General features: G+C 59.5%; 1 protein-coding gene across 1 annotated transcript in view; it reads left to right on the forward strand.

Annotated features, from left to right (window-relative positions):
* The window catches only part of LOC120232709, a 103,963-nt gene extending 93,839 nt beyond the window's left edge, over window positions 1-10,124 (forward strand). Inside the window, 11 exon segments of the mRNA XM_039233574.1 lie at window positions 335-444; window positions 523-655; window positions 1,182-1,342; window positions 2,746-2,890; window positions 6,526-6,751; window positions 7,985-8,154; window positions 8,296-8,464; window positions 9,088-9,176; window positions 9,279-9,356; window positions 9,597-9,744; window positions 10,027-10,124. Of these exon segments, the coding sequence (XP_039089505.1) occupies window positions 335-444; window positions 523-655; window positions 1,182-1,342; window positions 2,746-2,890; window positions 6,526-6,751; window positions 7,985-8,154; window positions 8,296-8,464; window positions 9,088-9,176; window positions 9,279-9,356; window positions 9,597-9,744; window positions 10,027-10,124 (1,527 nt within the window).
* The last annotated feature ends 1,655 nt before the right edge of the window (window positions 10,125-11,779 follow it).

The following is an 11,779-nucleotide window of genomic DNA, read 5'->3' on the forward strand; positions in this document are numbered from 1 at the left end:
GGGCGTAGGGCGTGGCTCGGGGCGTAGGGCGTGGCTCGGGGGCGCAGGGCGTGGCTCAGAACGCAGGGCGTGGCTCGGGGCGTAGGGCGTGGCTCGGGGCGTAGGGCGTGGCTCGGGGCGTAGGGCGTGGCTCGGGGCGTAGGGCGTGGCTCGGAGTGGAGCGCTTGCAGACTGGGCAGGGACAGGGACTTTGCCTCCAGTGGTGGGCAGGGGGCCACCCTCCCCACTCTACCCCCACATCACTCCGCCCTGACCTGCAGGGCACACACAGGCGGGGACCATCAGCCTCTTCTCTGCCCCACCCACCCCCTCACCAGCCTCCATCTCCACGCAGGTGCAGCTGGTCCCGGACAGAGGGCAGCCCGTGACCTTGCACCTGGCCTTGACCGGCAGGTCCTCGGGGTACGATTCAATCGGGGACGGCTGCCTGGCCGCCTCGCTGGGGCAGGCAGGCGCTGGCGGGACTGCGTTTCCTAACTCGGGGTCCCTGTGCTGGCCCGGGGTTCCACACTCCATCTCCAGTCAGTTCCGGAACTCCTGGGGCTTGGGCGCCCTCGGGGCCTGTGGGGCCTTAACACAGACCCTGGCCGCGTTCAGTGAGCGGCTCCATCAGTCCTGGGCCGGCCGCCGGGTGCGGCAGAACCTGACCTCCGAGGCCAGGCCAGGAAAGCCGGGTCCCAGGCAGGTAAACCCCAGGGCGGCCCCTTGTGCTGTAGAAGGCGCTGGTCTCTGAAGCCACGCGGTCCTGGGTGCAAGTGCTAGCCATGCTGCGGGACCATGAGTAGCCCATGTCTGCACGGTGAGCCTTGGTGTGCAGTGGGCTTTTGGGGGGGACAGCGGAGTAGTTCAGGTTCCTGGAGGCGTCTGGGTCAGGGTCTTCTTGGCATCACTGTGCAGCTGAGGTGGGGACTGGGCTGTGGAGAAATGGGGACACCTAGCCCTGAAAGCCAACCTTGATCCTTGCAGGGTCTTGCCCCCGGGTTCTGAGACCCCCAGGCCCGGCCCCGTTGGCGCCTCCAGCAGACATCCTGCCCAGAGTACGAGTGTCTGCTGTGGCCGGCCCGGGCGCTAAGGGTGACTTCCGCACCCGCTCCCCCTGTGAGGTCTCCCGTCTGCAGCTGGCCGTGGCCGTTCCCTCCTCTCACGGATGAGCCCCTGCCTCACGTGCCCTCTCGTCGCAGAGACACCGGCCGTCCCAGCCCGACAGGATGCTCGTAGAGGCCAGGCTAGAGCGCATCCTCCCTGCCCCCCGCCCCACCCAGAGCTTCCGGGGGGAGCTGGAGACCGCCACCCGCACCAGCTGCACCGTTCCCTGCGCCTGGGGCTCTGTGGCCTGCCCAGGGTGAGTCTGGCCCAGGGAAGGGGCCCAGGGGCCCGTGGAGGGGGGTGAGCAGAGATGACCGCATCCGCAGAGCGCGGGGGTGGGGGGGCGTGTGAGGGAGCTGGGTGCCAGCGTCAGCTGCTTGTCGGCGGGCTGACCGTAGGCAGGGCCATGCTTTCAGTGTCCAGTGTTTCACCTGAGGAGCAGACGCAGCAATAGGTTCCAGCGTGTAGGGTGACTGAGGCTTAAGAGACGCGACACAGGAAGATGCTTGACACATAAATGGGAGCTGCTTTTAGCCTCATCGCTGTTAGAGGTAAGGCGTTGGGACCCCTTTCCCCTACCCTTCTTCCTGGGCTGATCAGTCCTTCCTCCCATCCATCCATCCATCCATCCATCCACCTACTCACCTACCCGTCTGTCCGTCCACCCACCCACCCTCCCACCTACCCATCCATCCATCCATCCATCCATCCTCCCCCCCAATCCATGAATCCACCCATCCGTCTACCCACACACTCAGCCACCTACCCAGCAACCCATCCACCCCCTCCCCACCTGCCTATCCTCCTGTCCGTCTATCCATCCATCCATATTCCCATCCATCCCAGGGTCAGATTTTTCATAAAGGGCCAGATAGCAAACATTTTAGCTTTTTAAGCCATATGGTCTCTGGTATAATTACTCAACTGTGTTCTCATAAAATATATGTAAACAAAAGGGTGTGGCCATGTTCCGGGACAAATTTATTTACAAGAACAAGCGGAAGTCAACTTTGGCCCTTGAGCCAGTTTGCCAACCCCATTCATCCATTCAGTCAGAGAGCATATTTGTGGGTTTTACTCAAGGCCCCATTCTAGGTGAAGGGACAGGATGCTGAAAGGGACAGAGTGGGTGCCCTACCCCCTGGAACTCACATGCCAGTGGATGGAAAAGTTAAACAAGAGGCATGATAAGTACTCAGGCATGGTGAATGCTTTGAAGGAAGGAAGCAGGGAGAGAGGACACAGGATTGTACTGTCACTGACACTGTGGAAACTCTGCACAGGGAACAGCCAGTGCAAAGGCCCTGTGGCCGGATAAGCTTAGGTTATTTGAGGAACATAGGGCGGCCCTTAGAGAGCAAGGAGGCAAGGTCAAGAAGATAATGGTGACCCATGGGCCAGGCCAAGGAGACCAGCTTCTCTTCTCAGTACAGTGGGGGAGGCAGATAATTTTGAGCAAGGGGCTAATGACTGATTTGCATATTTAAAGTAGGCCTGGCTACCAAGTGGGGGAGGGACTGTGGGCTGGGGCTGAACTGGAGGAAGGGAGACCCAGCAGGCTACTGCGACAGCTCAGGTGGTCGGGACCAGGCATGGCGGGGAGAGGAAGCTCCTGCACCTCTGCCCCCCTGCCTGCTAACACCCACCCTCTCATCCCAGGCTCTCTGGGGAGCACACCCTGGGCCATGGTGAGCCCCTGATGCGTGCCCGCCGTCAGCTGGGCCTTGCCCCGGACCCAGACCACGGCCTGACCCTCCGCCACCACAGCAGGCCTCGGGCACCAGACTTCTCGGGGGAGCTGGAGGTGGGTGGCCAGGTCAGGGCTGCCCAGCCCCGGGGGAGGGTGCGCTTTCTCTGGCGAGGCCACCACCGCCCAGACGGCCCTGCCACCTAGTGGCAGTTACCAGAACTGCAGACTGGCACCACCATGGGGACCAGAGAGTCCCTGGGGATGGGACCCTCCGGCCTGTCCCTAACCCTGAGACAAAGCGGTTCCTCCCCTGCCCCAGCATCTGGCCCTCGCTCTAACTGGGTGCCTCCAAGGGTCGGGATCGACTGCTCGCTGACCACATTTTCGGCCACGGGCTCCCCACAGTGTCTCCTTGATCCTGGGGAGACATTTGGTGTGGTTCTCAGGCAATTACGGGAAACACGGCCTGCAGGTGGAAACACCTGGACACTGGATGTTCCCAGAATGCCAAGGCCCTGGGGCCACCAGGGTCAGTTAGGTCTCCGGGTGTGAGGCCTGGCACCGGGACTTTTTAAGCCATGGGGATGGCAGGTGCCACTGGCCTCTGAGGCCCCCAGGTGTGGATTTAAGAGGTACCTTGTGCACTCAGTAGGGATTGTGAACCACGCGGGGGTCCCGGTGCCCCTGGTGCTGTGGGGCAGGGGTGGGCATGGCCTTTTCCCTCCCTGGGCCCGGGGCTACCAGGGCCCGGCTCCGCGCTGAGCTCTGCCTTCCTGCTCCTGGGTCCTCAGCCCCGAGGCTCCGCGGCTCGCCCTGCGGGGCCGGGTGTCTGCCATGGCTTCTCAGGATGTGTCCGGCCGGAGGGAAACGTGGACAGTGGCCACCAGGCATCCATCCGTCCATCCCTGCCTTCCTGCCCGAGGTGGGACACTGGGCTCAAACACCCTGGGCTGCCCCCGAGATGGATCTGCAGTGTCCATTTTACAGACGGGGAGATGGGCTACTACTTCATCCCATAGATGTTTTAGGATCCCTTTGAGCAGGAGCTGTTTTAGGTTCTGTAGATAAAACACGGGACTCAACCGATCCCTCCACAGTCCACCCCCTGGGACCGTCCCTGAGCAGATGACTAGATTTTTCTACACCAGGGGTCAGCAGACCTTTCCTATAAAGGGCCCCAGAGTAAAAGGTTCAGGCCTGTGGGCCAGATGCTCTCTCCCTTAGTCTTTGTTTTTCAAGAATCCTGTAAAACCATAAAAGCCCTTCTTAGCTTGCAGGCTGTTTGAAAACCGGACCCAGGTTGCATCTGGCCCCTGACCCCTGGTTTCAGAGCCTCTGATTGGGTGTGTGAGGTGGTAAATGCTTGAGGAAAAAAAGGGCGGGATGAGCGGGTTGGGGTGCGTTTGAGGCGGTGCCTCAAACGGTCTGCTTTGAGGACAAGGTAGCATTTGGACACGGGCTGGAAGCGAGCCTTGTGGACACCATGGGAAGAGTTCCGGGCAGAGGGCACGATTGGTGCAAAGGCCCGGAGGTGGGAATGTGCCTCCGCTGTGCTGGAGGAATTGGAGGAAGCCAGAGGGGCTGGTGCAGAGGGTGTAAGAGCCCACGAGGTGACAGGGATCCACGTGGCCTGGGGCCTTTGTGAGGACTTGGGCTTCTCCTCTGAGACGGGAGCACACACAAGATTTTGAGCTGAGGAAAGACATGGCCTGTGTCCCCTTCATAAGATCCCTCCGGCCCTGGTTGTGAGACTGAAGAGGAGGGCAGGGGGGTGGCGTGGATAGAGGTGTGCAGCCCAGTAAAGGGCGGTGGTCTAGGGGCACCCGGGTGGCTTCGTCGGTTGAGCATCCGACTCTTGGTCTCAGCTCAGGTCTTCATCTCGGGGTCATGAGTTCAAGCCCCGCGTTGGGCTCCCTGCTTCACGCGAGGTCCCACTTACAAAAATAATAAAGTGCTTGTCTCTTGGGGCTGCCCAGGCGAGATGGGACCGTGGCTCCGCTGGGCCATGGAGGCCGTGGAGGGGCCGCGAGGTGGTCAGAGTCTGGATGTGGTTTTAGGGTCAAGGCTGTAGGTTTGCTAACAAGGCTGCAGCCGGGGGTGAAACGGCCGGCGCCCGAGGTTTTGGCCTTGCCCGTGGAAAGAGCGAGAGCCCACGGGTGGAGCGCTGGGGAAGGACCGGTGGAGGCGGACTGCGGCTTTATTAGTGACCTGTGGCTGCTCTAGCAAACCATGCGCCAGTTGGATGGCTTAAAACGACACAGATTCGGGAGGCCTGGGTGGCTTAGTTGGTTGAACATCCAACTTGTGCTGTGGTCATGATCTTGCAGTTTTTGAGGTTGAGCCCCGCGTTGGGCTCTGTGCTGACAGGCTGAGCTCAGGACCGGTTTAGGATCCTCGGTCCGCCTTCGAGCTGCAAAATAAACACATATTTAAAGAGAGAGAGCGCAAACAACAGATATATCCTCCTATAGTTGGGAGGTCCAAAGCCTGGAATCACTTTTTAGCGGGGCCCCAGGCAGGATGCTGACCCTGCTGCAGAGCCCGAGGGGAGCACCCTGTCCTTCACCTCCCCCCGCAGCTGCCCCCCCAGCTCTGAAGCCAGCACTGCCTCCTCTCCAACCTGTGTCCTCCCCTCTCGTTCTTCTGAGCCCCCTGCCTGCCTTTTTGGGATTATTCCCTGGATAATCCGTCTCAAAAATTCTTAACCCTGTCATACCTGCTAAGTGCGTCCGGCCACGTAAGTTACGTAGTCCTAGGTCTCCAGCACTGGGATGGCTTTGGGGGCCTGTATTCAGTCTAGTCACCGAGAGTGGAGACAGGGGGCCGTTGAGGGCGTGTTGACCTTGAGATGCCGTGGGGACTCCCGCCGGAAATGCCCATTGCAGCTGATGCCCGAGGCCTGGGCTGGACGTACCGCAGTTTGGGAATCATCAGAGAGGTGACTAGCCCTGGAGCAGCAGAAACAGCCCCGGCGCAGGGTCCGGGGCGCTTGCATCCCCTCCCCTCATGGGCCAGGGGTGGGGCGCCATCTGTCGGGGGCTTAGAATGGCAGTGAATCCCTTCTCCCAGGGCCACAGGGCCTGAATGCAGCTCTAAGTCGGGCAGTTCTGGTCAGTCAGTGCTTTGTGCCTCAGTTTCCCCTCCTAGGAACCAGTGATGCTCCCACCGCCCTGGCTGGAGGGAAGTTGCAAAGCAGGCGGGGTGTCCGCTCTCTTGAAGAACGGTGTAGCGAGTCGGGGCTCTCTGGGGCGGTCTCGGCTGAGGGTCCCCACTGGGCGCTTGTGCTGTAAGAAGGACGCAGGTGGTAGGGAGGCCTTTGAGGCTACCTCTGGCCGCACACCTCAGGTCCCCAGGGTCTCGGGGGGGTTGGGGGGGGCGGACAAAGTCCTCTGGCCCAAGTGGAGGATGTGAAATAGTTCTCGTCCACCTCCCACTCCAGCGTGTGCTGGGCCCTCTCTGCTCCCACAGTCCCCATGAGGTCGACCTGACCCCATTTGCCGTCCTAAGTTTCGGGGTCCACCTGTGACTGTGAAATCCCCAGGGTCCCCTTGGGCCCTAATCCCCCATTTCTCCCGTGTTTCTGGTGCCCCCTGTGCACCTCTCTTGAGGAGCCCCAGAGGCCGGCCCCCTCATCCCTCGGGGTTCACACACAGGTGCCCCCAGCTGACCCAAGGCCCTGGGTGGCCTGGCAGTGAGGCCGCCATGTCCACCCCAGCCTCTCCTGCCCCCTTCCCTGTTTCTGGACGCAGAGACCCCTCCCTCTGGCAGGGATCTCCCCCCTCCTCAATGCTCTTTCCAGGAACTGCTCATTGCTGGTGATGCTGCCGCCTGTGGGGGACGAGCCCCTGGCTGTGGCCCGGGTGACAAGCTACCTGGTGGAGAAGCTGGCGCTGCCCTTCCGTGCCATGAACGGGACCAGTGTGCTGGCTGAGTACTACCGGCTCAGGCAGCGCCTGCTGGGGAGCCCCCACGAGTGTGAGTCCCGTGCCCCACCCCAGGAAGCCCCCCTGGTTTGTGGGATGTGGCCGCAGGCCCCTGCAGGGGTGGACAGAGCGGGACTGTGGGGCCCGGAGGGTACAGGGCTTCCCTTGGTCGTCCTGGCCTCGTGCTGGGCAGCAGGGCCAGGCTTCTGTCCCAAGCATGAGCGCCCGAGCCTGGGGCCCGACGCACAAGTGGGCCCAGCAGCGTGGGGCACGGGCCAGCTCCCGCCCTGCTCCGGAAAGCGGTAATTGAGCCCAGACTCTAGGTCAGGCAGGGCCTGCAGCCGGGCTGTGCCAGCACCAGATGCGGTTGTGAGGGCTTAGGGCCCCTGGGGGGCGTTTGTGTCCGGCTCCTGCCCCGGGGTGGCCAAGGCCTGGTGGCCTGCCGCTCTGGGACTTGGTTTCCCCCTCCCCTGAGGGACGGTGGCAACGTGGCTCCCTGCTGTGGGTCACAGGCATGTGTGCAGTTTGGGGGGACAGGGCTGATCTGAAGTCCATGGGCAGGCGTGGCAGCCGCGGCCTGGGCGTGCGGGGGATCTCGGCACGGGGTGATTGTCATCGCACGGTGGGGAGGCTGAGGCTCAGGGCACGAGCAGGGGCCAGCCTTCCTGGACTCATGGGCACTTTCTGTGCCTGGCAGCAGCTGGGTCTCAGAGGTCCCCCTGTGTGTGACCTTGGGCAGGCCTGTGACCTTCAGCTCAGAGAGCTGACTACGGGGCTTTCGTACTGCCCTGTGAGGCTGGGTGAGCAAGCAGCTGCCAGGCCTGGGGTGTGCTGCCCGCTGCCCGCCTGTCCCTGCCCCTGCCCAGCGGCAGCTGTGGCCCGATGGCGCAGACCGTCCCCCTCTCTGGGCCACCTTGGAAGAGGGTTTGGCCATAGGTTTGTGTGTGTTTTATAAAGATGATACTTTACATTAGCTTCATTGAGACACATTTCACTCAAGTAGAGATTTCAGTGGCTTTGAGTAGATTCACAGGGATACACACCTGTCAGTACAGTGAATTTTAGAACATTTTCATTTCCTGAAAAGACACCCAGTATCTCTTAGCCATCCCTCTCCACCCCCCCACCAGGTTTGTGCACATAGGAGTCCTTTGTTGCTTTTTATTGCTCACCTGGCTACAGGTGGCTGACATCGGGGGGGCGGGGGGGGGGAAGAGGATGTGGGGACAGACCCCCCTCCCCACGTGGGCTGCCCTTCACCTTCCTTGGGACCCTTTCTTCCCAGACCACGCGGAGGTGGCCGGGGCCAGGCACGTGGTGACCTTCGCCGGCCAGGGGTGGAGCCTCGGGGCCCGCTGCTGGCCCAGGACTCTGCCCACACCACGTTCTCGCCAGTTCGGGGCTCGTGGCTGTGGCGCTCAACCACATCTCCCTGGTCTTCTTCCGAGCTTACAGGTGAGCATGCAGCTGCGGGGGGGGGGGGGGAGTGGGCAGGGGGCCCAGAGGGAGGACACTCTCCTGCCTCCTGTCCCATCTACACCCCTGGGTCCCAGCCCCATCTGCCCTCTGTCCCCCTCAGCCCGTGTCTGGCCCCAGGCTGTAGGGTCCTCCCTGCCGACGGAGAGCTGTCTGCATGTCGATCTGCCACCTGCCACGATGAGGAGGGACATCCCCAGGGTCCAGATGGCCAGTGAGGACGGCGTCTCCATCATGTGTGATGTGCGAGCTGGCCTCTGTAGCCTCACTCTGGGCCCCTGGCTTCACGGTGGGTCCGGGCCCCCCGCAGTGGCCTCCGGGCTGGTGGGGAGGGCCTCACAGAGCCCACAGTCCATGTCCAAGGCTGAGGGCAGTGGATCCCTGCTTGGGGGGGGTGCACTCGGGGTCTGCGCGAGGCTGGGGGCCTGGGGACTCCGTCACGCTGCTCCCTGGGGCTCGGAACCTGAGCAGGCCTGCGAGCAGGCCAAGGTCAGAGGCCGTCTCTCTCTGCTTGGTCACACCCAGCACGGGGGCCATGCTGCTCCGTGCCACCCACTGGCCTGTTTCTGGTGCTGTAATCCCCGCTGCTGTCTGTGGTACAGAAGACGTGACCGAGGTTGAGGAACTTGGTCTCCGTTCCGTCCACCGGGAGCCACAGAACCAGGATGTGAGCTCCGGCCTCTCTGACCGCATATTCCATCCCTTCTCTAGGACGGGCGGACCTCACATGCTCCCCTTGATCTAGTCAGGCAGCCCCAGGGCCGCTCAGGATGGCGATGTAGGGCAGGGGGAGGGGCCCAAGTGCTTCCCTCCCTCCTCTCCCTCTGATGGAGGATTAGAGCCAGGGTGGGGGTGTGGGAGTCACGTGTGGAGGGTCTGGCCAGGCTCTCACCTGTCCCCCTTTCCCCACAGGCGTGTCTGCTGGCCTCCTGGGTACCAATGACAATGAGGCAGCCAAAGAGCCGATGCTCCCGGACCACACCGTCGCCCGCGCCTGGCAGGTGAGCTGCCGGGCCAGCCCCTCTTCCCCTGGGGGGCTGACCGTCACCAGGCTTGTGGCTGCGGGCAGAGATTGCCCACCTGCATGTCCACTCTCCACCCAGCTGCTCAGACTCGGGGGTGGCCCCCCACTCTGGAACCCCATGCCCCTTTTCTACATGCCCGGGAGAAGACAGGCCCAGGTGGGAAGCGACTGTAAGACCAGGGAGAAAGCCCCAGAGTGCCCAGAACAGAGCCCCACCTGCCGCGCCTTCTTCTAGGACCCCCATTTGTGCCTGGGACCCTGCTTCAGGGTGGTGAGTGTGAGGCTGGGTGTGGACCCCAGCGGAAGCCATGCAGCAGGTAGACCAGAGGCCAAAGGCGGCCTGTGCCCCTCCTCAGTGCGGTGGGCAAGGACCCTGACTCTGGGTGCTGGATTGCAGGTGGAGCCCACCCTGTTCCTCAACTGGTGCACGCAGGACACCTGTGTTGCAGGTACCCGGGAGCTGTACCCTGCCTGCAACCTAGCTGCCACCTCCATCCACCTGTGTGCCCGGGGCGTCGTGCCCCTGGACCCTCCTCCCCTGTGTGGTAAGTTGCCCACTTGACCTGTGCCTTCCCTCCCAACAGGAAAACTAGTTCCTTCCTTTCTCTTAGCTCCCGTGAGGGAGAAAGGCACTCAGTCGTCCTACCATGAGCTCAGAGTAAAAACCGAGTTATGGGCCAAGGGTTACTTACTGAGAAAAAGAAGCCCAAAGACACCCTGTGTGTGAGCCAAGTCATCTTGGAGGCCTTGGGCCCTGTGGGAGGTCAGACAAGCACAGATCTGAGGGTCAGGGATTGTAATGCACACGCTCTCCCATGTCTGCAAAGCCCTGGGTCAATCGATGTTCCGCCTGATGCTGATTCCCGTGGCTGAAGCCCACTGCGGGGGGCTGGAAGTCAACCACTGCACCAAGCATGGCGAGTAGAATCCCTGTTCAAGGGGAAATCATTCCTGCCACTGGTACCAGGGCTGTAAGGTGGGCTGGACTCAGGGACTGGCACCATGGTGCAGGGATCACCGCCTTGGGGTTTGGCTGCAGGGGCGAGAGATCAGACTCAGCTCAACACAACAGGGAGCAGTGGGGACGGAGCTGAGCAGGGATGGGGTCTGCGGATGGAAAATTACCAAGATGAACTATCAGGGATGGGGGAGTAGTTACTCAACCAAGCTGGCAAGATTCCTGTTGGAGGCAGAGGAGAGGAACATGGTAGTTATCAGGGTGACCCACCAGGGTGGCTAAACCCACTAATCGAGAGTCCCCAAGAGCCCCGAGTAGAATCTGATCAAAACAAAGACTCCTTCCCACTACCTACGACCTTCATTCAGATGCTAGAATTTTAGAGGATGGACTACATGGAAGAAACTGAAAATGGTAAGTGTGATTCCAAAAGTAATTTCCGGAAAGGAAAAATATTCCCTGAAATTTAAAACATAAATCTGACACCTCAGGTTCAGAAAGCACAAGGCATCCCACATCCTGTCCATAAACCTCTATTAAGACCCATCAGCGTGGCCAAGAGATGGTCTTTTGGGGACCAAGCAGACAACCAATCTCCCACCAGCAAGGGCGGCAGATGATAGACTCCACCCTTAAAGCATTTAACAGAGTTAGATTTTATACCCGGCTCCCGTATGATATGGGGTTTAAAAAATGCAACAGATTGTTAGCACTGAACTCTCTGCAAATGTCTTTCCCACGAGAGGACATTCACTTAAGGGCCAGAGCAAGTCACACACATTAATTCACACACCATCTGTGGCTACTTTGGGGCTGCAGTTAGCTAGCAGAGTATTGGCAACACAGACTGCAGATCTGGCCACAAAATCCAAAATATTCGCTGTTCGATTCTTTGCAGCAAGTGTTGGCTGACCCTGTGTGTGAACTAGGGAAAGCAGAGGGGAGAAATTCAAGAGAAATGAATCAAGCAGGAAGAAATGACTAGAAGGGATCCAGAGGGGGAAAACTGTAACTAAGTATGAACAAGAAGCCAAAACTGGCAGATCCAGTAGAGGCTGAGAGGTCACGCAACAGCTTGGGGCAGGTTACTAATAACTTTCAAGACCTAGGTTGAATACAAGTCAACTGGAATCTATAGACTAAAATGTTGTCTAAAAGATAACATGCAAAGCTTAGTGAAGTCATTAGGACACCAAAGGAAAAAAAAAATAGATTTCTTCAAGATTAATTTTTGTTGTTCTTTGAAAAACCTTGTTAATAGAAAGACAGAACATATTTACCAACGACCTATCTGATAAAGGACGCCTGTCTAGAATATATAACTCAAATCTAACAGTAAGAAAAGAAATCTAAGTAGAAAATGAGAAAAACACATGGAGACATTTCACCTAAGACGACATATGCATGGAAAATAGACACAAGGAAGAAATATTCAGCAGTACTAGCCAGTAGGGAAATGAGAACACTACGTATCTATTAAAACAGTTTAAAAAAAAAAAAAAGTGAAACCAAAGGCTGGCAAAAATGTAGAGAAACTAGTTAGCTCATACAGTGCTGGTGGGAAATATAAAATGGTACAGCGACTCTGGGAAAAAAGCTAAAAACACACTCAAAATATGATC

This window comes from Hyaena hyaena, unplaced genomic scaffold, assembly GCF_003009895.1.
Source record: "Hyaena hyaena isolate Hyena2069 unplaced genomic scaffold, ASM300989v1 scaffold_76, whole genome shotgun sequence".
NCBI classification, from domain to species: domain Eukaryota; kingdom Metazoa; phylum Chordata; class Mammalia; order Carnivora; family Hyaenidae; genus Hyaena; species Hyaena hyaena.